We start from the raw sequence: 27,480 nt of genomic DNA, 5'->3' as shown, positions 1-27,480 counted from the left end.
ATTCCTTCGGAAGTTCCTCCAGGAATTCCTTCGGAAGTTCCTCCAGGAATTCCTTCGGAAGTTCCTCCAGGAATTCCTTCGGAAGTTCCTCCAGGAATTCCTTCGGAAGTTCCTCCAGGAATTCCTTCGGAAGTTCCTCCAGGAATTCCTTCGGAAGTTCCTCCAGGAATTCCTTCGGAAGTTCCTCCAGGAATTCCTTCGGAAGTTCCTCCAGGAATTCCTTCGGAAGTTCCTCCAGGAATTCCTTCGGAAGTTCCTCCAGGAATTCCTTCGGAAGTTCCTCCAGGAATTCCTTCGGAAGTTCCTCCAGGAATTCCTTCGGAAGTTCCTCCAGGAATTCCTTCGGATGTTCCTCCAGGAATTCCTTCGGATGTTCCTCCAGGAATTCCTTCGGATGTTCCTCCAGGAATTCCTTCGGATGTTCCTCCAGGAATTCCTTCGGAAGTTCCTCCAGGAATTCCTTCGGAAGTTCCTCCAGGAATTCCTTCGGAAGTTCCTCCAGGAATTCCTTCGGAAGTTCCTCCAGGAATTCCTTCGGAAGTTCCTCCAGGAATTCCTTCGGAAGTTCCTCCAGGAATTCCTTCGGAAGTTCCTCCAGGAATTCCTTCGGAAGTTCCTCCAGGAATTCCTTCGGAAGTTCCTCCAAGAATTCCTTCGGAAGTTCCTCCAGGAATTCCTTCGGAAGTTCCTCCAGGAATTCCTTCGGAAGTTCCTCCAGGAATTCCTTCGGAAGTTCCTCCAGGAATTCCTTCGGAAATTCCTCTAGGAATTCCTTCGGAAATTCCTCTAGGAATTCCTTCGGAAATTCCTCTAGGAATTCCTTCGGAAATTCCTCTAGGAATTCCTTCGGAAATTCCTCTAGGAATTCCTTCGGAAATTCCTCTAGGAATTCCTTCGGAAATTCCTCCAGGAATTCCTTCGGAAATTCCTCTAGGAATTCCTTCGGAAATTCCTCTAGGAATTCCTTCGGAAATTCCTCTAGGAATTCCTTCGGAAATTCCTCTAGGAATTCCTTCGGAAATTCCTCTAGGAATTCCTTCGGAAATTCCTCTAGGAATTCCTTCGGAAATTCCTCTAGGAATTCCTTCGGAAATTCCTCTAGGAATTCCTTCGGAAATTCCTCTAGGAATTCCTTCGGAAATTCCTCTAGGAATTCCTTCGGAAATTCCTCTAGGAATTCCTTCGGAAATTCCTCTAGGAATTCCTTCGGAAATTCCTCTAGGAATTCCTTCGGAAATTCCTCTAGGAATTCCTTCGGAAATTCCTCTAGGAATTCCTTCGGAAATTCCTCTAGGAATTCCTTCGGAAATTCCTCTAGGAATTCCTTCGGAAATTCCTCTAGGAATTCCTTCGGAAATTCCTCTAGGAATTCCTTCGGAAATTCCTCTAGGAATTCCTTCGGAAATTCCTCTAGGAATTCCTTCGGAAATTCCTCTAGGAATTCCTTCGGAAATTCCTCTAGGAATTCCTTCGGAAATTCCTCTAGGAATTCCTTCGGAAATTCCTCTTAGATGGTTGAGATGTCGTAGATCGCAATAATACTTCTTGATTGTTTAACAGTTCAATAACGAATGACTCTCTTTATTGTAAGCTCTCATATTTATACCCCCACATGACTTTCTAATTGTTATTTTTGATAAACAAACTTATGGTTGTTATGCAGAGGTATTTCGTCGCCTACTCAACTCCTCAACACTCCTCCTCGACGGAAGTATCCTTGCCAGGTCTCGAAACTTCGAAAGCTTCACTCCAAAAAGCGGTTTTGTCATCATGTCAGCAATCATGTCCTCGGTAGGCAAGTATTGTGGGTCGATGATTCCATCTTGCTTCAGCTGTCGGATGAAATGATGTTTTGTCTCGATATGTTTGGATCTTCGGTTGACGTTGAGCGTGCTCAATTGTTTGATGCAGCTTTGATTATCTTCATTGATCTTCACTGGCAACGTGGTTTCAATCTTCAAATCATCGAACAGACGAAGAATCCAGTTGAGTTCTCTACAGCAGTCGGCCATGGCTACGTACTCAGCTTCGGTACTACTAAGTGTTACGTTATCTTGCTTTCTTGCATTCCATCCGATCATTCCTCCAGCATAGCGAAACAGGAAACCAGATGTTGATTTACGGTCCTTGGAATCTCCTGCCCAATCAGCATCAACGAACACTTCCAGTTGAGAAGACTCCGCACCTAGTACCAGTCCGTGGTCGATGGTTCCCTTCAGGTAACGGAGTACTCGCTTCGCTTCATTCCAGTCAACTTGGCTTGGGTTGCTGGTCTTTCGTCCGAGGATCGATACTGCAACAGCTATATCCGGTCTTGTGTTCACGGCTATGTACAACAATCCTCCGATCAAACTGGCGAACTGGTGGTTGTTTGGCAATGCTTCCGTTTCCTCCTCCTTTGTCTGTATATAGCCGGGGTCAAGTGGAATCTTTGATGGCTTAGCATCTTGAAGTCCAAATCTAGTCAGTAGTTTTTGAATGTACGCCTTCTGGTTCAGTGATACGCCGTCTTGTGATCGTGTAACATGGATGCCAAGAAAATGCGTTACGTCTCCCAATGATGTCACCTTCAAGTTGTTATTCAAATTTTTGAAAACGTTTTCGTACTCTTCTTCGGACTTGCAAACAATAATCAAATCGTCCACGTATACCGCAATGTACGCCATCGTGCCGTCGTTGTTGCGCTTTGAGTACAAACATGGATCGTTTTCCGAAGGCTTGAACCCAAGTTTTCGTAAAATCGAATCGAGTTTCTTGTTCCAAATATTGGCTGCTTGCTTCAAACCGTAGAGTCCTTTCTGAAGATGGCACACTAGGTTTTGATTTCCAAAATCGCATCCAGGTGGTGGTTTCATAAATACGGTTTCTTGTAGTTCTCCGTTCAGGTATGCCGTCTTTACGTCCATGTGTTTGATCAGCATATTCCGTTGGTGGGCCACAGACAGCAATGTTCTAAACGTAACCTGCTTCACGACGGGCGCAAAAACTTCGTCGTAATCCGTTCCAAATTTTTGCGTGAACCCCTGTGCCACCAATCTTGCTTTGTATCGAACCACTTTGCCGGTTTCATCCATCTTCCTTTTGAAAATCCACTTACAGCCAATGGTTTTTTGTCCGGATGGCAGGGGGACAACATTCCAAGTGCAATTCTCCTTGTGAGATTGTAGCTCCTCCTCAATCGCAGCTTTCCAGAGCTCGCTTTCCGGACCGTCCAAAGCTTCTTTTATAGTACGTGGTTCGGGGACATTTGGCTTCACCATATCGACGATTTCACTGTAACGGATGGGTGGTAATCCTTTCGTGCTTCTTTCCGATCGTCGCACAGATGGTTCTGGCAACAGCACTGGTTGATCCTCCATTTCGATTCCTTGACTACAATCCAAGAATGATTCTTCCTCGTCTGATGTGGATTGCATATCATCTGCTTCAAAATCCTCGTCAGCGTGGTCGGTATTCGGTTCATTCGGACTGCTTGGTTCCAGGACTGACTCGTACTCCATTACTCCAGAAGACTTCGGACTGATTTGCAACAGTTTTCCCTCGTTCAAGAATCGTACATCTCTGCTGTGATACACTTTGTTCGTTGCCAGATCCACGAAACGGTATGCCTTCTGACAATCTGAGTATCCAACAAACGTAAGCTTCATTCCTTTTGGCTCCAACTTGGTCCTCTTCTGGTCTGGGATATGTACAAACGCACTACTTCCGAAAATGTGCAAGTATTTCAAATTCGGCTTCTTCCCGTACCAGGCTTCAAACGGCGTTTTCACGGTAGCTCGGGTTGGTAGTAGATTCTGAATGTGCGTAGCGGTGTTTATAGCTTCTGCCCAGTATTTGTGACCCATTCCAGCATCGATGAGCATACAGCGCGCCATTTCGACGAGACTTCGGTTTTTACGTTCTGCAACTCCGTTTTGCTGGGGGCTATAGGCTGCTGTGTACTGCGGGATGATTCCCTTCTGACGATACAAACTGTCCAATCTTCGTGACTTGTATTCTCCACCGCCGTCGGACCGAACGATGGCAGGCACTTTTCCGAAACGGGTTTCAATCATCCGAATATACTCCTCCATACGTTCTGCAGCTTCGGACTTCTTTCGTAGGAAATATACTGTACAGTAGCGGGTGAAATCATCTATGACTGTCATAAAATATCGGGCTCCTCCTGGAGTGACGGTATTCATGGGTCCACACAAATCGGTATGTACGAGTTCCAACATCCTTGACGACTGTGGTCCGGCTTGCTTTGGGAACGGCAACCGGGTCATCTTTCCCTCCAGGCAGCATTCACAATCGATGTCAACCTCACATTTCTGGATTCGCACGCCGGTAACGAGATCATCACGTACCAATTTTCGGATAGCTTCTTCATCGCGATGTCCTAGTATACGGTGCCATTTGTGGATGCAATCTTCTGAATGCTTGGCTGTCGCAGCAGATAACGGTACACTTCTCTTCAACGATTCCAGCTGATAGAGACCGGCCTTCTTCACTGCGATGGCGGCCACCAGTCCATGCTTCGAGATTCTACAGATTTCTCCAGTGAAATTTACTTCAGCACCTTTCTCCGTTAGCTTTCCAACTGACACCAGATTTGCGTCCAACTTCGGAACATGTAGAACGTCCGTGATTGTTACCTGCTTCTCGTCCTTGTCCACTACGCAGTGCAGTATTCCGGAACCTTTTCCAGAAACACCTACTTCACTTCCGTCAGCTAGCGTTACTGTCAATCCGGAGCATGTTTCGTACTGCTTGAAAAAGTTTCTGTCCGCGCACATGTGGGTACTAGCACCGGAATCCACGACCCAAGAATCAATCGTAGCCGGTTCATTACGTGTCGCGAAGCAAAACGCTGAGCACCCCTCGGGACGGTCATCTTCTTTCACAGTTCTCGCTTTAGGTTTGAACTTTCGCCGGGATTCGTCCACCTTCGCATTGGATAGCACACGACAATCTTTCTTGAAATGTCCAGGTTTTCCACAGCTATGGCAGATAATTTGCTTCCTCGAGGACTCCACTCTCAGCAACGATTCTCCTCGCGATGGGAATCTTCGGCGCTTCATGGATTCGTCCAACAACTTGCTCTTCACAAGGTCCATGGTTAACTCTTCATCCGAGCGACTCTCCAAAGCTGTAGTTAGGGTATCATATGATTCCGGTAAGCTCCTTAATACCATCGCGACCATCAACTGGGAGTCCAGCTTCTGACCAGCGTTCGAAAGGCGAGAGAAAAGTCCATCCATTTCTTGAAGATGCTGTTCCATATCGTCACCATCCCGGAACTGTAACTGGCAAATCCGCTTCAGTAACGTGACTCGAGACGTGAGGGACACACTCTGATGATGTTTCTTCAAGGCTTCCCAGGTTTCTCTGGCAGTTCGGCAATCCCGGATGATCGGATGTTGATTATCTTCAACGAACAGGGCAATAGTCGCCCTGGCCTTATCGTCTCCCTGCTTCCATTCGCTCGTGACCGGATTGGGTACCTCCTCCGAGATGTGCTTCCACAACCCTTCGCGAATCAGCAGCATTTCAATTCTGAATCTCCAGGCTTCGTAATTGGCGTTATTCAGGCGTTCCATCATGAGCTTGCTAGCGTCCATCTTCAAAACGAACCCAAAGTTCCGACCAATCTTCCGAGATTTTCAGAATTCCAACTTCAAAATCTTCAACTTCAATCTGGGCCCATAACCTCTTAGATGGTTGAGATGTCGTAGATCGCAATAATACTTCTTGATTGTTTAACAGTTCAATAACGAATGACTCTCTTTATTGTAAGCTCTCATATTTATACCCCCACATGACTTTCTAATTGTTATTTTTGATAAACAAACTTATGGTTGTTATGCAGAGGTATTTCGTCGCCTACTCAACTCCTCAACAATTCCTCTAGGAATTCCTTCGGAAATTCCTCTAGGAATTCCTTTGGAAATTCCTCTAGGAATTCCTTTGGAAATTCCTCTAGGAATTCCTTCGGAAATTCCTCTAGGAATTCCTTCGGAAATTCCTCTAGGAATTCCTTCGGAAATTCCTCTAGGAATTCCTTCGGAAATTCCTCTAGGAATTCCTTCGGAAATTCCTCTAGGAATTCCTTCGGAAATTCCTCTAGGAATTCCTTCGGAAATTCCTCTAGGCATTCCTTCGGAAGTTCCTCTAGGAGTTCCTCGGAAATTCCTCCAGGAGTTCCTTCAAAAATTTCTCCAGGAATTCCTTCGGAAATTCCTCTAGAAATTTGTTCTTATGTAGAAATTTTCAGATATTCTTTAAATTTTTGAATAGCACATCAAAATCACATCGAGCTATGACTGCCAAAATTGTTTGATTTGAGATTTGGTTTGGATATTCTTGTCTGTCCGGGGAATAACGGATTTCGGTACGCTTTAGGCAAAACCATAACAACAACTCGACACGATTTTTTTACACCAAATTATATTTTGTTAAACTGTTATTTTGTTTCTCTCTGTACTCGATTTTTTCTCCATTTTTCAGTTTTCTATATCCTTTGTTTTCATCCATCATTATAATCATAAAAAAATCATACAATATATAGCAGTTACCTAATAATAATAGTACAATAACTTACTTCCCCTCCTCAAAGAGTGCCTCCTCTCCTCAGTTTCAATGTATATATAACCTCTGCAAAAGTTCCGGTCTCGTACCACCTACTGACGACTGCTGCAACTTGGCAACACTGCCGCGCGCGGACAGTCGGGGCCAGAGTTGTAAAGAATAGTCCCATTTATCTTCTGCATGTTAAAATTTATTCTCCCCCATTACATTTTGCTTTAACTAATTAATATACATCTTACAGTCAGATAATACATTCATGCTTTTTGTTTCGCTATGCTTGTGTGTGTGTTTGTGTGTCTGTGTCTGTTTGTGTTTCTACTTCCGTTTCTCTTTTCTGTATTCTTCTTCTTCGATTACTCCGGTTCCGGTTCAGTTACATTTTGTTTATTGTATGATTTTCGCTATCTGCAGGTTCGACTGTTTAATTGATTTCCAAACTCTCGATGCTTTATGCTAGTGTTTATTTTTCCTAAAGAGGAGTTTTATTACAGTTAATTTTCAAATATGGTCTTCCGCATTGTTCTATGTTTTCCATAAATGCACGTTTGGTTATGCGAATGATGTATGTAGTGTTCTGTATGCATTGTGTGATAAGACTAAAATTTTCCATCTAAGTGAAATCCGTTCGAGGTGAACAGTTCTAACGCCAAACATGTTTTTCTCTATTTTGTTCAACTATTTAGAGTTCAGGTTTTCTTCTAACAATCGGATTGCCGTTGTTACTGCGGGCTGTCTTCTTTTTTTGTGAGTGACGTTTAAGAGGTTAGTACGAGGAGAAGTTTCAACTATCAAAGAAGAAGACATTGAAGTTTTTGTTTTGTGTTTTAATGTTTGCTGGGATGTTGGAAACAGTTACAATATGAATGTGTTTTGCGATAATTACCCTACAAATAAAATCGATGGCTCTAAATCATTCATTTTGTTTTCCTTGGTAATATTCCGTGCCACAGTTTTTGAAATGAATTTGAGACTTATTTTATGTTTATTATGACATTTACACGCCTCAGCTTATTAAAAACGAGTTAGTGAAATGCCGCTCCCATAAATTGTCTAAATTCAAAGATTGATTTTTGATGCAGCTGGAAAAAATTTACCCAAACTAAACGATTTCTCTTTTGAAATAAAGGTTACATATAGGAGTACCTGATTGAGTTTGATCGAAAAAAGTTCAGTTCCATTTTATCTCAAAGTCGTATCTAGTGCCCCCGGTTAAAACTATTTACGCATTACTTGAACAATCGTAGAACTTAAAAACCCATCTTGGATATTGATATGTCCATTGAATGAAATAATGTTCAGAGTGCAGTTTGTGAAAATTAGTCAGTTGTAAGAAGTTTTTTTTATTTTTTTTTTTTCAATAGAGGGAAATCGATGTCGGTTACTTATTAATCATAGCTCCAACAAAAATCAACCATTTGTTTGCTAGGTTTGCACATGTGATTATTTTTTTCCAATAAAAACCATTTAGACATTCAAATTGTTGCACATTGAAAGGGATCGATTGATTAATAACGTCGAACGAAAAATGAACATCGTGAAAGAGCCAACAGTTTTTTATGTAACATTTAACATGCCATAAGTGTAAAACTTCCTAAAAATCGCACATTGTTTAAATAGTACACATCTTGTTCATTCGCACTATCGGATACAGTAACCGCAAATCAGTCCGAACACAAACTTTTGGCCGACAGTTTCCTTTTTACTCTCCATAAGCTTACCCATATGTACTTTTTCGTATTACCCTCATTACCTCAAGCAGCACAAACAATCGAAATCCACTATTGTTCGTTTGTCAAGTTCGAAAAATTGAAATCGTTTGCTACCTGATCACAAATAGTTTGATGTTTTCATATCTATATCATTTCAACAACAGCCATAGTGAAACTAATTTTGTGCCTTGTAATTGTCTGTGCGCCAGTGTCTGAGTGCCCTTGTGACAGTAGGCCTGTCCAGCTTTTCAAAAATGTTCTCTGATTCTCAAGTCCACCCCCATATTTTGATTGGCATCCTAAAAGAAGTAACTGGTCAAAATTTCAGCCAAATCCGTTGAAATTAAGAGGTGCATCAAATCAATTTTGTGTTTTTTCGACTATTTTTGAACTTCAAAAATTCATAACTACTCTAAAACATGTCAAAACTTAATTCTTTTGACAGAAATTGAAAGCTATACTTGTCTGCTACAACTTCTCCGAACAACGTGTGCCAATAAAATTGAAGGAAACATGTGTAATTATCACATTTGTAATCAGAAAAACCTTAAAAAGTTGATTTTTTCATAGATTTCGTTCTGAAACACCCTAATATACTTAATAAGTTGGATTTTTCAAAACGGCATCATATTCTCCAATGTTTTTTGGTTATTTGCTTCTTTGACACTAATGCTGTAGGAGTTGAGCAAAAAATACTAAAATTCGTGAAAGTCAAATGTGGCCTAAAAACTAGCTTTTTGGAGGCAATCACGTTGTGGCGCGAAATTGTACTGAACGTAGTAGCTTTGCTTCCTAGAAGTTTGCCTTGGCTACCCCCTACCACGGGTGATAACAAACAAGCGCGATGACAGGTGTTCGCTATCATATCAGTGCTGACGCGATGCCACTTTTTGCGCGCCAAAGCGTGATTGCACCCGAAAAGCTAGTTTTTAGGCCACATTTGGCTTTCACGAATTTTAGTAATTTTTGCTCAACTCCTACAGTATTGGTGCCAAAAAAGCAAATAACCAAAAAACATTGGAGAATATGAAGCCGTTTTAAAAAATCCAACTTATTACGTATATTAGGGTATTCCAGAACAAAATCTATCAAAAAATCAACTTTTTAAGATTTTTCTGATTACAAATGTGATAATTACACATCTTTCCTTCAATTTTATTGGCACACGTTGTTCGGAGAAGTTGTAGCAAACAAGTATAGCTTTCAATTTCTGCCAAAAGAATTAAGTTTTGACATGTTTTAGTGTAGTTATGATTTTTTGAAGTTCAAAAATAGTCGAAAAACACAAAATTGATTTGATGCACCTCTTAATTTTAATGGATTTGGCTGAAATTTTGACCAGTTACTTCTTTTAGGATGCCAATCAAAATATGGGGGTGGACCTGAGAATCAGAGAACATTTTTGAAAAGCTGGACAGGCCTATTGTGACAGCAAGTGATCGGAAAATACACATTTTTTGCGTATGTGTACGTGAGACGTTACCGTTCCGTACTTGCTGCCCTATTGTGTTCCGTGGAATGAATCACCAGAGCAACAAATTCAGTTTCAAATTTACGTAAACAATACTGAAGTTAGAACCGATAACCTAAACAAGTTCCTTTTGTGTATAGTGTACCTACTATTTGCAGTGCTTACGAACATCCGCCTAAAGCTTTCTATCTTTAATTTACTTTCTACAGTCTAGAAACGGGTAAAGAATATATTAGAAATCTTGCTTTGTAGAAACAAATAAAAATGATAATAAATAGAAGCTAGAAAGAAACTGGCATACCTACATAAAACAAATTAACATTAATAAATAAGGGAAATGTTTATATAAAACGCTCTTCTACACGATTCGTACATAGAAAAGGAGGCGATGGAAAAACGATTGTTTGTATGCGTACAGTTTTGACTAACGGTTGTTATTTATGTTTGCGTTTGTATTAGTAGGCGAAGGCGGGCATGGCCTGCTTCGTAAATGCTATAAACATGATTATTTTTATTTCTCAGCGCATTTACAGTTGTATGTGTCTGTGTGTTGTTGTTTACTCCTGTATCCGTTAAAACGTTCTTATGCGTAGCTACTGCTACTAATTGTTTATATTTTAAGCTACCAGCGTTTCTTACAACTTCCGGACATTCAAAAACTTCACCCCACCAATGGTCTGGCTTTTGTTACAGCTAAAAAACGATGCACGCGCTCATATCCGCTACTACCACCACAAGACACACACAATAGACTATTGTTGTCGCTACTGCTGATGCTGCGCGACTACTACGATGGTGCTGCTATCGCTCGCTTGTCTTGAATGGCTCCCCCACACACACATATAGACATACAGACGATTGGACACGGCCGGATGTGTGTGCGCGTGCGATCATTCGTTTACAAAGTGTGTACAATTTCCAAACCCCCCTGGGGTGATTAACGCTCTCGCTCCCACTCTCGCTCTCTTTATTAGGCTTCCGTTTCTGCACCTTTCAAACGTAATCGAGCAAAGTCCTCGAAGATAATGTCGTCATCTTGACAGTTTTCATCGCTGGTCGTGGTGAGGAGAAAAATAGATAGAAAAAAAAAACACACAATACAACAATTAGCTACCTGGTGCAGTTGGATAAGGTTGAAATCTTAACTACTGAAGTGCTTAGCCTAATAAGAACAATACAGGAATCAAAGAAATGCTAGAAGCAACTTCAAGCGGTCGAACCCTTCCCCGGTCAACACATGCAGGCTGAAGTCGTTTGAAGGATTTCTTTGAGGTTATATTTATTGATATACTTGAATACTAATTCTAAAAGATTGTTAACATATTCAATGATACTTTGCGGTTCATTAACAATACGGGAAATATTGCGATAAAATAGAAAAAATCCAACGGGGTTGCAGTTGTTTCGACCGCTGCAGTCGTTCCGTAAACGTCAAAAGTGCTTGGTTCACGCTAAAAAGCACTCACTCACGTGATTGCCATAAAATTCAAAAATAATGCAAATTGTTCCATTTATGGTTTATGTAATCACATTTGGTGCCACAATATGTAACTTATTTTTTAAACTATATTAGGTGTAGTTTCAGCATTTTTGTATGTAACACAATTAAAATTTTCAACAATTTATTTTTGTTGATAGGTTGTGTGTATACTTTTTAAAGTGTGTAGCAGTTTGACGTTTGCGGAATAGGTCTTTTTTGTCTTCTTCACTCCGCCAGGTTGGAAGATTTCTCTGGATAAGCAATATTTATATTACAGTTAATAAGACGTTACGTGCCATGTGAATACTACGTCCAGTAGAAAACATTTGCACCCTTGCACGCCAGCTATACAAACTACATACGGCCGAATTTCGTTTGATGGCATATGTTTAGGTCGTTTAGGTGGGCTATGTTTAATTAAATGCCCGCTAATTGGGCTTTAGCCCAATGAAAACGAAGACAAACGACATTTTTTTCGTGAAACATGTTTTATCGAAATTGATTCCCCTAAATTTCCATTTTTCTCACTCATTACCCTTGATAAACATGAGAAAGAGCGGAATGAAAGATAAGGCAAGTAGACCTCTTCCATCCTGTTGCCTGTTTTTGCTTAGAAAGACTAGATCTGTATTATTCATGAAAAGTTTTGAAAGACTTCTGTTCAGAATTCTGTCGAAACGTAATCAATTCTTTAATTACTTCAATTTAGCTCTATGGGAAAAAAATTTAGTTAGCAAAAAAAAAATGCCTGCAGATAAATTAGTAGAACTAAAAATCTTGAAATTTAAGATGTGTCTTTTACATTTACAACTCACACACAACATCGCTATCCAATTGACTATCACTTTACTGTGTCAACAATAAATCCTAATAAAATAGACAGTCTGTCCTACTTTATGCCATCTACTGCTGAAATTGCATAAGATAACGAAGAATCAATTGCCTTGACATAAATCGGGACAAAACATAGAAACCAATGCACACCATACCGCTATCTAAGGTAGAAATAATTGTGTATTACACTGCCGAGTGATACATATTTGTGTCATGTTCTATGGGAATCCTTATTAACATGGGACATCTATGCTGCACACGACAGTACAAGTGCACACAGCAGTACCAAATCTCACACGTACCTCAAACGGTTTCGAATTATGCATACGCCGAAAAGTTGGTAAAAAGTGATAGAGGCAGAACCTAGTGCAGCTAGTCTCGTCTAAGCCTCTTTACAGAATCAACAGACGACATTAGTGCCACCCGCGCGTAGTGATAATGGACGCAATCCATTAATCCAGGATGTGGGTTGTTAGACTGTTCTACTGTTTTGAAAAAGTTGTCAGATTTGGAAATCACTCGCATGATATGATGTGATAACTTCATTCATCTATAACGAACACTACGTATGACTGTTTTCAGTTAGTTTCGAACAGGCTTGGAAAGCGTTAGCGTCAACACGGGTCATCACGCGAATTTTACAGAAGTGCCTCTCTCAATGTCATCGAATCGGGAGACAATGACCAAGAGAGTCTAACAATATTCGCTCATTTTTCGGTCATGACTGAGCGTGACATGGTTGTAAACAAGGCAATTACTACAACATTCATGGATTTTGTCATTGTTTAAATCCGTCAAAGCATGAATGTATGTCCTCTCTATCTGTTAAATACAACGGCTAGCCTAAATTTGCTTGGACCAGGTGAAAATTTTAATTTCAAAACAATATGAAAGTTTCCGTCATGATGCTTGATCATTGCAAAATGACATGAAGAAGTGCGTGAATGCTCGTTTTGTCTTGTGACGATGAAAGTGCCTACTTATTCATCGTCATGGGAAGCTCACGACCAATAACAGCGCTGGTTTCGAATGAATAATGCGCTCGCAATGAAATACTTTTTAGAACCATCCACAATGGCTAACGCGCACAAGAGTTTATCAAAAAATCTAAAATTTTGACTGTTTATCAACCTATTATATGTACATCATTGGTACAAATTTGAGCTCGATTGGTTAATCTTTCGCAATGCTAGAACCGTTCTCAAAAAACACTATTTTTTAGACAACTAATTTTTGAACTGTCATATTTCGGAGACCAGTTAACCGAATTGAATGAAATTTTGAGCGATTATCAATAACATATTGATGCTTGAAAATTCTTCAAAACAGGTTCTTTTTAAACTTTGAAAAAAATTATGATTTGACATTTTCACCCATATAGAGGAAAATGAGTCAAATTTACAATACAGCACAAACATACTAAATGTGTTCTTCCTTTAATCTAAATGGGCTCTAATATATCTTATTATAGATATCTTAAGAACAGAACTAGAAAAATCATAACTTTTTTGAACGTTTGAAAAGTATCTATGTTTTATAAAACTTTCAAGTATTTATATATTGTTGATAAACGTTCAAAATTTCATTCAATTCGATAAACTGGTCTCCGAGATATAACAGTTCAAAAATTAGCTGGAGAATTTTTGATACACTCTATGAAGAGTTGCAGCATGTTGAACTTTTTTGTGAAAGAAAAAAAAAAGTTGCCTATCCCATACATAATACTGGAAGGAACTTCGGGTAAAATCAGGCAGAAAAACATCCGAGAAAATCTCTACCCAGAAAACCCCTGCAAAAAATTAAAAAAAAGCAAGAAGTTCTGGGGAAGATTCGGAGAATTCTATAAGAAGCCTCAAGAGGAAGCATTTCTGGATAGAATTCTAAGCAAATTCCTAACAAATCTCTGAAGGGAATACTGATCTCAGAAAAAGTTCTTAAAATCACAAGCTTCTTTCAGTGCTCGTCAGCATCCGTCGGACTGCCCATATTCGCATAGTTGGCGTAAGCGCCACTATAGTTTTCAACACACTTTTGAAATTTCAACAATGAAAAATGGAAAGTTTAAGATTTTTTCACGTTGGCTTTTAGCAAGTGATTATAATAACACCAGGCCTTGCAATACCACAATAATAAGCGATGATTTTTTCATACAAATAGTGATTTTTCTATAATTGAAGAATATCTCAAGCAATAACTCGGTGGGGTATGATTTGTGAGTTATTGAACACCTGCACAATACCAACATGAGCTATTTTCAATACCAGAATACGCTCCCATTACCAAGTTTTTGTATGATACCTGACTATGGTATCCTGCAGTTATGTGTCAGTAATTCGTTCCTGCTCGGGTAAGACTGAAACATACCACAAAAGCTAGAGATCGTGATTAAACCTAGTCGTGCATTATGATGATTATGACCCAGACAGGCACGCTGAACGTACACTGCATCAGCGGTTGAATTTTAGCTAATGTATGAAGAAGGTTAAAAAATCCAAAAAGGCATCCTGGGATTGGGGGTAAACAGACAAAACAACGCACAAGCCTACTAGACTGGAACCTGTTAATGGTATTCAAAGTAGAAGGCTATGGAGATCACCAGTAATTATTTTGTGAAAAGTAAACTTTTCACGGTTCCGGGTCAGTTGGCAGAACGCCATTTGGCCGAATGTCGTTTGGCCGAATGCTGTTTGGCCGAAAAAAGAATGATGAACTTAAGTGATCATGCCACTGCTCCCCGCATCAGTATAACCCGCAAGAACAGCCTATGATTCAAAGAAGGAATAATCTTTGATAAAATATTGACAGTTTCAGTGCCAACTAATCCATCAATGTCAAAACTAGAAAGAATAGCCTACACACCAAAATTTTTGAAATGCTTCCAGCACGCCAAAAATCCGCAAAAGAAATGGCTGAATTTCAGCAACATTTTTGCTGAATTTCAACACAACTTTGCTGATCAACTGTCAAAATTGCTGGATGGTTCAGCAAGATGAAAAATAATTGCTGATACTCAGTAATTTGTATTGCTGAATGTAATCAGCACGCCAAAAATCAGCAAAGTTTGCTGATTACCAGCAAAAATATTTTGCAGTGTATGATTAAAAGAATGAAACATATCTACCAATATGAACGATAGTTAGAATGTCAAAAAAATCCTATGAATTCTATTGATCATGATTACGCCAAACGTCATTCGGCCAAATGACCATTCGGCCAGATGGCATTCGGCCAAATGACATTCGGCCAAAAGGCCGGACACACTTTTCACATTGTTCAGTAACCTACAGTATCTAGAGAGCAGACATGGACAAGTGCGATATTAAATAAGCCTACAAGTTGAGGCTAATGCCACCTAATGAGGTGACAGGCGAATGTGTCCACGTCCGGTATAAAAAGCAGTTCGACGAATACCTGAGTCTGACGAACAACGTGGCAAACAAAACGCTGCTGAAGAACATGTTTTTGACTGGTATAGATCCATTCGAAGTGGTGATGAAAAAACTCGACTAATACACGACTGTACTTCACTCCGAAACAGCATTACGCATTCCAACGATTTTTATTCTGAACGCATATTTTGAAGGAAGAATAACACCAGGCAGGAAGCATACGCGTCCAATTTAATGGATGTCGAAAATTGCAATCAGTCAAAACAAAGTCCAAGTGAGTTATCAATGTTGTATTTGATCTTGTAGATTATGTAGGTATGTATGTGTCTTTGTGTCTTGTGGGATGTACGGACTTGAAAGAAGTTGATCGATAGCAGTTTCTTCAACTGGCCGAGAATATCACTACGGACTGCCTGATCCGGTGGTTAACCTTTGCGTCCCTGACATATTTGCGCACTCAAATTTCGATGTTCATTTGGCTCTATTTTCTTCAATTTTTACCCGATTTTGATGAAAATTTGACAGAACAACCAGAAATGACTACCATTTCATAGAATGCACCGGATGGTCAAGTTGGATGACCGGTTTCGGATTCATACGGAAACCTAGTGGGGTACGTCAGTTGGCCAAATGAGACATTTTTGTTGTTTTTTTTTTACAGATTTTATATGGAACAATAAGTTACGACATCTGAATCATAAAGTATTCTTGTCTTTGGATACTTTAGGTTCATATGGAACTATAAGAGGCCTGTTCCACATTCCGAGGTACTGTAAACCGGGGAGACTTTGATAGTTTTTCTGCACGTAGTGAATTTAGCAATCAAATCATACCCAGCAGATTTGTTTATGTTTTACATATTATTATGTGCTACGCATATTGAGTTCTCTTTTTGAGTTTACATTAACAAATTTTGGACACAACAATTCTAACTACATGAATGTACAAGCCATTGCATACATTTAGGCGTTCACCGATTTCCGTCACAATTTTCAAAATTGATTCCAATTCGTAAAACACGCTTCGTCAGAGAATCAAGGCCATATTTAAATTCTACAATGATTGCTCTACCGAGAATAAGCCATTATAAAAAAACGTTGTTGTAGAGGAGATTTTTTTAAAGGCGGTCTACTTTGACCAACCGACGTACCCAATGGGTTTCCGTATAAATCCGGAACCGGACATCCACCTTGACCAACCGGTGCATTCTATGAAACAGTAGTTATAATTTCCGATTGTTCTGTCAAATTTTCATCAAAATCGGATAAAAAATGAAGAAAATTGAGCTAAATGAACATTAAAATTTGAGTACGTAAAATACGTCAGGGACGCAAAACAGGCACCTTCCACAGTATTTTGTCCGTACTGTGTTAAACGGAGAAATGTTTCAGGATATTTTTCTGAAGTCTCGATTCCGAGACTTAGTGGGAATATGCTAAACATCGTTTCATGAAGGGTGTTACGTTTATACTGGTAGGTAAACTTTCATCACGCACAATATTGCTGGAGTGCTGAGTTGAGTTAAAGAATGAACAAAGAAGGGCTAGAAGTGGTGCTTATTCCGGCTTTTAACCTCCAACAGATTGAGAAGGAGGTTGGCAGGTTGAAAAACAACAAAGCAGCTGAAGTAGATCAACTACCAAGCGAACTTCTAAAATACGGCGAAGAAGCACTGGTGAGAGCACTACGCTGGGTCATTACCAAGATTTGGGAGGAGGAAGCATTACCGGAGGAATGGATGGAAGTTATCGTGTATCCTATCTACTATCGCGCGATCACACTACTGAGCGCTGCCTACAAGATACTCTCTCAATTTCTATGCCGCCGTCTATCATCGATTGCAAGAGAGTTCGTGGGGCAATATCAGGCTGGATTTATGGGTGAACACGCTACAACGGACCAGATGTTCGCCATCCGCCAGGTATTGCAGAAATACCACGAATACAACGTGCCCACACATCACTTGTTCATCGATTTTAAATCGGCGTATGATACAATCGATCGAGAATAGCTATGGCAGATTATGCACGAATACGGATTCCCGAATAAATTGATACGATTGGTCAAGGCGACGATGGATCGAGTGATGTGCGTAGTTCGAATATCAGGGACACTCTCGAGTCCCTTCGAATCTCGCAGAGGGTTACGGCAAGGTGATAGTCTTTCGTGCTTGCTGTTTAACATTGCGGAGAACGGGAATAAACACGAGTGGGACGATTTTCATGAAGTCCTTTCAGCTGGTTGGTTTCGCTGATGATATCGATATTATAACTCGTAAATTTGAGACGATGGCGGAAACGTACATCCGACTAAGGAGTGAAGCCAGGCGAATCGGATTAGTCATTAACGTGTCGAAGACAAACTACATGATGACAAAGGGCTCCAGGGAGGAATCACCGAACCCACCACCCCGAATTTCTATCGACACACAAGTACACAAATTCGAGGCGGTTGAAAAAATCGTGTACTTTTGGGCTCACTGGTGACCGCCGACAACGACACCAGCAGAGAAATTCAGAGACGCATTATGGCAGGAAATCGAGCTTACTTTGCACTCCGCAGAACTCTACGATCAAACAAAGTTCGCCGTCACACGAAGTTAACTATCTACAAAACGCTGAATAAACCCGTAGTCCTCTATGAGCACGAAGCATGGACTCTACGTGCAGAGGAAAACGCGCCCTTGGAGTTTTCGAACGGAAGATGATGCGTACCATCTACGGCGGAGTGCAGATGAAAGACGGGACCGGTATAAGAAGACGTGGTACAAAACGAGCTAGGTGGGTCGATCAAGTGGAGCTATGGACAGAGTAGAATGGAGAAGACTCCTACGTACAGCAGAGGTCACTCGAACCTTAGTCTGACCGGTAAGATAAGGTAGGGGCTAGTACCCAATGAGATTTGGTCTGCAGATCCTGGAAAAGTTTTGGGTTTTATAAATTCCATTGCACCTGTCTGGGAGACGATGCGTCGTGGCGTAAACTGACTACTTGACACATGGTGATGCGTTTGTAATTTTAGAATATGATAACGGGACTCATCACGGAAGTTCAGCTTATTGGTCGCAGCGTAAACTCTAACAGCGGGAATAAATAAAAATAAATTGAGGATTTTAGAATCTGACAAAATTTTCGAAACAGTGAACCAATCTAATGCGCATTTAGGTACCAACGTTACAACACCAGGGGACATGGGTAAACGAACGTGCCCATTTGGGTCATCAAATACCACACCAAGGACAGTCAATAACAATAACAAAGTGAGTGAGGTGGTGCGTTGGGTTGGGAGTGCAGTAAATGCTGCAAATGCATCAACTGGTGTCATTTTCAAAGTGATCAAACTTGGTGTGGTGTGGGTGCATTCGAGAATAGAGACTCTCCCCCGCTCCCATCATCTACTATTGCATTGCCATTGTGGTGGAGGGATATGCATCGTTATCTCTGCAGGAGCAACACGCCACCGCGATCTAATTTGCGTTATGCTGTTTTAGTCGGTTCATCCGACTGACTGCTGCAACTGCATTCCTTTACTCCTTTCAGTGTATGTATATGTAGGATGTGGTTGGAAAATCCGTGTTACAGGCACTGTGGGTGGTCGCAGCATGTGGAGGAGTGTGGGAGAACTAACTTCGAGCGCACCAACTGCATATCGAATGGATGCCGATGGCGAGTGAAATGGTGATGTTGTTTACGCTTCCCTGGTCTCTCCTTCTGGTCTCTTTCCTTGGTCGATTTCAGGGTTCGGAATCGGGGTCAGGTCAGTGTTACAATTGAGTCGTATCCGTTTCGATTACCAACGTAGCTTTCTTGCTATGGGTATGGTGTTAGATTTGGCGCATCATAGAAGAAAGGAAAACAAGATTTGGTTCAATTTTGTACGAGTGGATTATTTTTCGATTGAGTGGAAAGTTTTCGAGAACGGGACAATCCGAAACGTCCTTGTGACTTCTACTAAGCAAAAGCAGTGGAACCACTAACATTGGCTGCAGTTGAGAAGATCCTTAATCAGCTGAAAATACTAAGAATGCTGGGAAGGACGAGATCTCATTCGTTGTTCAGCGCGGAAGCGAGCAACGGAACAGGAGAATTAAGGTTCTGTTTCAATTGGGATATTACATAATTTCAACTTAACTCTTTGATGCCGGTAGTTTTTCAAGCGTTATTATAGAGTTTTTTTTACGTATTTCCGTGGTTTTGGTGCTCAACAGCATAGAAATGGTAGAATATGATGCAGAATATTGTTTCTGGCTTTCCTAGGACATCCAAACTGTTCTTGAGTTCAGATCCTGAAGTCTAAGGGTGTAACGGCTATTTAAAGATAATATTTGTATTCTATCATATCCAGTAAGTCTTCCGAAAGTTCAAAAGACAATATCAGATAAGTCGGGATATCCTAGGACATCCAAAATGTTCTTGAGTTTAGATATCCTAAAGTCTACGGGTGTAACGTAACATTCATTCATCATAAAAGCTACGATTTGTATTCTATCATGTCCAGTAAGTCTTGTGAAAATTCAATAGACAGTATCAGATCAGTCTGGATATCCTAAGTCATCCAAACTGTTCATGAGTTTAGATCCTAAATTCAATTCAATTCGCTTTATTTTAGAGACTTTCAGCCTTGGGCTGGTTTATCTCTGATAGATCCTAAAGTCTACGCATGTAAAGGTTACATTTTTTCATTATACAAATCTACGATTTCATGTCCAGTCAGTTTTCTGGAAGTTCAATAAGCAGTATCCTAATCATTCGGGATATCCTATGTTATCAAAACTGTTCTTGAGTTTAGATCCTATGGCCTACGGGTGTAACTCTTTCATCATAAAAGCTATGATTTGTAATCTATTTTGTCCAGTAGGTCTTCTGAAAATTCAAAAGACGGTATCAGAACTGTTGGGATGGTTCTACCCCGTTAGGCCGAAAGTCGCTAGGCCGAATGCCGTTAGGCCGAATGTCGTTAGGCCGAATGCCGTTAGGCCGAAAGAGTCGTTAGGCCGAAAGGGTCTTTAGGCCGAGGGTTGTTAGGCCGAATATGCCATTAGGCCGGACGGGTCGGGTCGTTAGGCCGAACTGGTCACTAGGCCAAATGGGTTGTAAGGTTGAACGGTTTGGTCAGGCAACTGGATGGTAAGAAGCTGTTTAATGTTTGAGGGAAACGGTCTACGATCTTGAAATTTTGGTTGGCTTTGAATGATTAATTGAATAAACACACTAATACTTTTTCGCGTTTTAAAGCCTAAATTGTAGCTACACCGGGAACAAATTCAGAGTTCCAGTACGACCATGATTAACAAGATTAAGTGCAACTGAATCGAGTTCTCTAAAACTTTGAAACAACAGCCTATGTTTAAAAGAAGGAAAAAACTTCGATGAAAAAGTTGTTATCCGTTATGCTTATAGTGAGTATAAAAGTAATATTACGAAAAAACACCCTATGTTCAGAAGAAGGAAAAACTCTGTTGAGGACTGTAATCCTCATAATGAGTAAAACATTAAAACTAGAAAGAGCAGCAGTAGACTTCCGCCTTGAAACAGAACAGTTAAACTAGAAAGAGTTTAGAAAAAGTAAAATTTCAGATGAAAAGTTGATAGCTATAATACGGATATGAGTAAAACAGCCTATGTTCAGAAGAAGAAGGAACTGTGATGAAAAAGTTAATAGCTGTAATCTTTATAATGGAAAGAGAACAGTCTATTTTCAAAAGAAGGAAAAATTTCAGATGAAAAATTTAATAGCTGTTATGTTCATAGTGAGTAAAACTGTTAGGCTAGAAGAAAAGCCTATGTACAGAAAAAGGAAATACTCTTATGAAAACGTTTATGGCTGAAATACTTATAATGAGTAGAAAAGTTAAACTAGGAAGAACAGCCTATTTTCAAAAGAAGTTAAAATCTCCGATGAAAAATTCAATTGCTGTAATGCTCATAACGAGTAGAACATTAAAACTACAAAGAACAGCCTATGTTTAAAAGAAGGACAAATCCCGATGAAAAATTTAATAGCTGAAATGCTATATTTATTCTTAACCACTTATGCTTACAGCTTTTTTGTCCACTAGGGCACTTCGTAAGCGATTCCAATTGGCAGCAGAACTTACACTTTGTACAGCGCCCAAATGTATTCTATTTTACTATATTGAACTGGTTGCCTTTGCACTGTTTCCTTTTTTGTATCCCGCTCATGGTAGAATGATAAGCACGATGATGTTGATGCTCTTAGGTTAGGTATAATAGCCTTTTTGATTTGTATTACATTCATTTGCAAGTAGCAACACGCCACCGCGATCCAATTTGCGTTATGCTGTTTTAGTCGGTTCATCCGACTGACTGCTGCAACTGCATTCCTTTACTCCTTTCAGTGTAGGTACGTATGTAAATGTAGGATGTGGTTGGAAAATCCGGGTTACAGGCACTATGGGTGGTCGCAACGTGATTATGTTGACAATGTTACTGTATTGAATATCTTTATCCTATCGATAGCTTTGGTTGTTCCCGTTCATCATAACTCTTTGTTTCTGACTAAAAATAAGCTTTTTCAAGATGCTGTATTATAAATCTTTTCTACTTCGCCTCCCAAATTCCCCCTACAGTTCCCCTATGACGTCGACTTTTCTTATGTTTATTTCGTTTTGTGCAATATAAAACGATAAAATCAGTAGACACATATAATGGCAACCTATTCGGCCTAACGACCCTTTCGGCCCAACGACTCTTTCGGCCTAACGGCATTCGGCCTAATGGCCTTCGGCCTAATGGCCTTCGGCCTAACGGCATTCGGCCTAACGGCTTTCGGCCTAACGGCCTGCTCCCATCCTAGGTCATCCAAACTGTTCTTGAGTTTAACTTTTAAAGTCTACGCGTGTAACGGTAACTTCTTTCATTATACAAAGCTACAATTTGTAATCTATCACGACCAGTAAGCCTACTGAAAGTACAAAAAACAGTATCAGACCAGTCGGGATATCCTAGGTCATCCAAACTGTTCTTGAATTTAGATGACCCATAATATCTCAAAAATATATAACAACGCGTATTGTTCCTCGAACTACTTTGGTAACTACAGTGCACAGTGGGAAAAATCGACCCAAAAAACGGATCTTTTAACGCCGCTGGTTTCGGTACGTGAAGTTGACCATTTCTGACGTAAAAAATACGAGAAATCGATTGGTGCTAAATTCATTTACCGCACGGCACGGAAAGTGGTCCATTTTGCCCCATTTTGCTCATTTTTCATACAAAAAGAGAATCAAAATGCACTTTCAAACAACTAACACGACTATAGATCGTTGAAAATAGTTGCAGGTGTAATTAGAGGTTAACAGAAATCATAAACATTTATGAAAGATCCTTTGAAATGCTTATTTTGCCCCATATGCCCCAACAACTGCTGGAAATTGTGAATTCTATATAATTATGAATGAATGTTTAATGTTAGTGATTTGAATTAGATTTATTTCTTTGCATAAACAAAAAGCGCTAGATCTGTTATCACCAGAATCATCTTCAGTAGTTGTCCAATTTGCCCCATTTTGCCCTATTATCATAGAAAAATGAGATTTAAATTGCATTTATAAGAAACAGATACTGCCATGGAACGTTGAAATTAGTTTTAGTTGGAATTGGAACCTAACAGTTATCATGCGCATATATGAAGGATATTTTCCTTATTTTACCCTACATGCCCCTAAAACTGCTGGATAATAACATATTTTGTATGGTTTTGTAATGTTGCTGGATGCAAAACATGAAGTCCTGAAACATCTTGGATATATACAAATGCGGTTTATCGATTTATACTAGAATCATTTTCAAAATGGTATGAACAGCTGTCCATTTCATCCCAATTAGCCGTGATTTTTTGTCACGTAATGTATAAAAGACATATATGTAACTTTTTCCATAATTTCAGCTTTGGATGGGGAATTAAGGGTATAATAAACATTTTATGAAATATGTCATATGCACTAAACTGATTGAATATGGCGTCTTAAAGCACCAAATTATATATATTTGAAATGCCTCATTCAATCAGTTGTGCGCATATTTGCCACAAATTAGATTAAGATTAATGCTGATAATACCCTGAACTCCCCACCAGTCATATTTTTTAACTGTCCTTTCGATTACATTGGTTTCAATACCAAAAGTTCATCAATTCGGACATAAGCAAATGCGAGAAATCAAGCAATCAATCAATCAAAGCGACAACAAATCAGGGCAAATTGGGGTAAAACGGACAGCTATTTGTAACCTACCGAGAATGATTCTAATGCTAACCAATAAATCATATTTGTATAAATATATTTCTAAAAATAACAGCAACTAGTGACATCACAAAACAATACGAAAAATGTTATCATTGAGTAGTTTTACGGGCATGTAGGGTAAAATAAGGAAACTATCTTTCATATATGCGCATGATAACTGTTAGCTTTCAATTGCAACAAAAACTAATTTAAACGTTCCATAGCAGTATCTGTTTCTTATAAATGCAGTTTAAATCTCATTTTTCTATGATAATAGGGCAAAATGGGGCAAATTGGACAATTACTGAAGATGATTCTGGCGATAACAGATCAAGCGCTTTTTGATTGTGCAAAAAAAAAAATTCAAATCAGTAACCATAAAAATCCATTCATAATTATATAAAATTCACAATTTCCAGCAGTTGTTGGGGCATATGGGGCAAAATAAGCATTTCAAAGGATCTTTCATAAACGTTTATGATTTATATTAACCTCTAATTACACCTGCAGCTATTTTCAGTGATCTACAGTCGTGTTAGTTGTTTGAAAGTACATTTTGATTCTCTTTTTGTATGAAAAAAGGCAGAATGGGGCAAAATGGACCACTTCCCGTGCCGTGCGGTGAATGAAATTAGCACCAATCGATTTCTCGTATTTTTTTACGTCAGAAATGGTCAACTTCACGTACCGAAACCAGCGGCGTTAAAAGATCCGTTTTTTGGGTCGATTTTTCCCACTGTGCAGTGGATGTAACACTACTTAACGTACTGGCAAAAGGTATTATCACAAGTGTAGACCTGAAGCTATGGTTTCCGAAGTAGTTTGGTTGATCTTAAAGCCATTGTCGGAAATTGTCCTGTAGATGGGCTAGATCAGGCCTGAAACCGGTCGACGTAAAGGTAATTTTAATCTTTTCTTGACGATTGTAAGAACGATAAGTGTTATGTCTTGTCTCAATTCGCGTCTCGTGTGTGTTGATCTGAAAGGTTTCAAAACTATCTTGGAATTACTCATGAAATTCCAAGTGGATTACAGATAACAGTTTGATGTGTAATGTTACAGTTCATTGTGAGATTAACTACTGTTACTGTCATAAGCTAAGCTTCAGGACAGTTTGGACGACCCTTAATGTCCTAAAGGCTCATAATAATGTATAGTAGACAGGTTGGCCCAGTGACCGCGATTCATCATGCAACGTTAATCAATATATCAGATACTTATGGCTGCTGTTACGAGTGTAGACCTGAAGTGCTGAACGCCAAGATAGTTTGGCTGACCTGGAATATTCCTATAGTGTCTCTAAATGACATTTGAGATTTCGAGAGCTTCACGGAGTTTAGCAGATTATGCAATGCTATTATTTATGGCGAAAACACATAAAATTATTCTTGTAGATTTGAAGGACCTAAGTATAAGACAGTTGAAACGATCATGAATGTCCCAAAGGTTTATAATAATATAAAGTAGAGTTTAGATTGGTCCAATAACAACGGCTGCTGTTACGAATGTAGACCTGAAGGTCTGAACTTTAAGGTTGTTTGACTGATCTGGAATATCCCTATGGTGCCTCTAAATGACACTTGAGATTTGAAGAGCTTGACCAATCCCAGCAGATTATGCAATGCTATTATTTATGGCGAAAACACATAAAATTATTCCTGTAGATTTGAAGGACTTTACTACAGGACAGTTTGGAACACCTAGAACATTTCACCTTTTGATATTCTTGACTAAGGTTAAGTGAATACATATGAATATAACCAAAGAATAAGAATATCAAGAATGTCCACTCCGCTTATGTTCGGGGGGGCACTACCGCAGCGCTATCTGCGGATGAAAGTTCAACCTTCATACGGTAGTGTGCGTTACTGATTGTATTCGGATATCAAAACATACGCACACCACCTTCTCTGATGACAAATCACGAACACTGTTACAGAGAGCTTCCACCTTGATACGCTTAGAGAGCGCCACTTGTCTTGTCGCTTGGAGTTTACATAAAAAAAGTCAAGAGAGGGCATTCTGTCTATTTTTATTCTTTGATATAACCCATATCAAAATTCAGGTTTTAGATCAACTGGTATGCCAATTATTTTATTTCTCCAAACTTTATGGTGTTCAGGTTGTTGTGAAGCCTCTAATACAAATATTCCCATTTTCCTTAATAAAGGACTCAATTTGCAACAACTTTGCCGAAGACAGTATTCGGATTTATTGAATGTGTGAGTTAATACATCCATTTCTATGTTGAGGTCATATATGACCCCTCCGCGTCCAAAAGGTTAAATGTGACAGAACGAAAATCAATGTAATGTAAAATTTGGTGGCCCAATTCACGGTTGTCGATGTTGATCATATCATCTTACCAAAAATGTTTCCGCTCTGAAACGAAAACATGAAAGATGTTTCTGCTCATTTAACATTAAAATTACCTTAAGGATTTCCTCATCAATATCCCAAGAGAAATTAACTGTCTCAGCTACGAGATTCTGAAGCAATGGGAATTACTCTAGCTAGTAGATTTTTCAGCAACTTCTTAGACGATCTTTTTACGGATTTTTTTCAATGGATTCCAGAAGACGTTTAAAGTTTTCATTTCTTCCAGAAAAGTAATTCAAATTCTACTCAAAACGCAATATCAAGAAAAAAACGGCTGGAACATTACAAAACACCATGCGTCTGCTTATTTCGATCGTAAACACAGTCTATTAGAGGCAATCGTGAAACAAATTCCCCAAATTCCACTTATGGTTGATGAACCACGCGACCACCTCGTAACCAATCGTTAATCCATCCCCATTATTACAGCAGGCGAACAAAACCAATCCGGCCGCAGCACTTCATCCCCTCAAATATAACCCAAATCGGAAGTTGGCGCGAAACGCACATCGAACGAACCAGAAAACCCGCCCAGTAGTGCCGGTCATGAAATTGAAAAGACCACGGCGACGCGACGGGGCGGCTTATCCCCCTAAACCCTCCACCGAATACTCACCCATCCAGCTGGATCAGATTGGGACCGTCCTCCTTGCCGGCACCGGTGCTGTTCTTGTTCAGGTCACTGGCACCGGTTCCCGCGCCGCCACCGGCTCCTCCCGCGCCCGGGTGTAGCTTGTCCGAGTTGCCAATCGTTCGGCCCGGCGATCGGTGGTCCCCTATCAGCGGTTCGTCGTCGTCCGGTTTCGGGTGCATCAGGATGAATGGCAGCTCGGCCACCAGGTCACTGCAAAGCGTTGGCAATAAAAAAACGTTGGCAATTACGTGAGGGTGAGTGTGTGTTGGGCAATGAGAAGGCTGGTCATTTACAGGTGACCTGACCACGTTGCGTGTACGCACAGTGATACGTTTTCGAGAAAAAGTTGGGCAAAAAATTAATTATTTTTGTTGGTTGATGAATTCTACAAAACAAAATTGAACGTAGCGCCTTAGTTTGACACCAAATTTGGTATTAGGAACTGGGGATGTTTTAATAAAGATAAATGTATTTAACTTTACTCTATTTGCCAAAGCAAGCTTCGTATTGAAAAAGCTATGAACACGTTCTTGAAATAATTTACAAAAGTTCCAGGAGAAATATCACTGAGAGGTTATAATTGATGACGAATTCGGTGGAATATTTGGAACAATTCCGAAACAAAACTTACTGAAAATCTTCTGAAAGAGTTTACAGAAGTAAATCTGCGAAGAATACGGTTAACAAGTTCAAAATAAAACTTGGGAAATAATTTTCAAAAGAATCTCTGGAAGGAATCCAGGAGAAATCACTGGACAAGTTCATGGAA

At 39.8% G+C, this 27,480-nt stretch overlaps 1 protein-coding gene across 2 annotated transcripts in view; it reads right to left on the bottom strand.

The window, feature by feature from the left end:
* Positions 1-6,852: 6,852 nt before the first annotated feature.
* LOC134284269 (beta-arrestin-1) overlaps positions 6,853-27,480 on the bottom strand; it is a gene marked incomplete at its 5' end in the record, with an annotated part of 128,989 nt that continues 108,361 nt past the window's right edge. For both annotated transcript variants that reach the window (XM_062843011.1, XM_062843012.1), the window contains 2 exon segments: positions 6,853-10,802; positions 26,694-26,921. In XM_062843011.1, coding sequence (XP_062698995.1) covers positions 10,721-10,802; positions 26,694-26,921 — 310 coding nt within the window.

This window comes from Aedes albopictus, chromosome 3 (assembly GCF_035046485.1).
Source record: "Aedes albopictus strain Foshan chromosome 3, AalbF5, whole genome shotgun sequence".
NCBI classification, from domain to species: domain Eukaryota; kingdom Metazoa; phylum Arthropoda; class Insecta; order Diptera; family Culicidae; genus Aedes; species Aedes albopictus.
The sequence above is the reverse complement of the archived record's forward strand: the minus strand, read 5'-3'. Positions and strand labels throughout refer to the sequence as shown.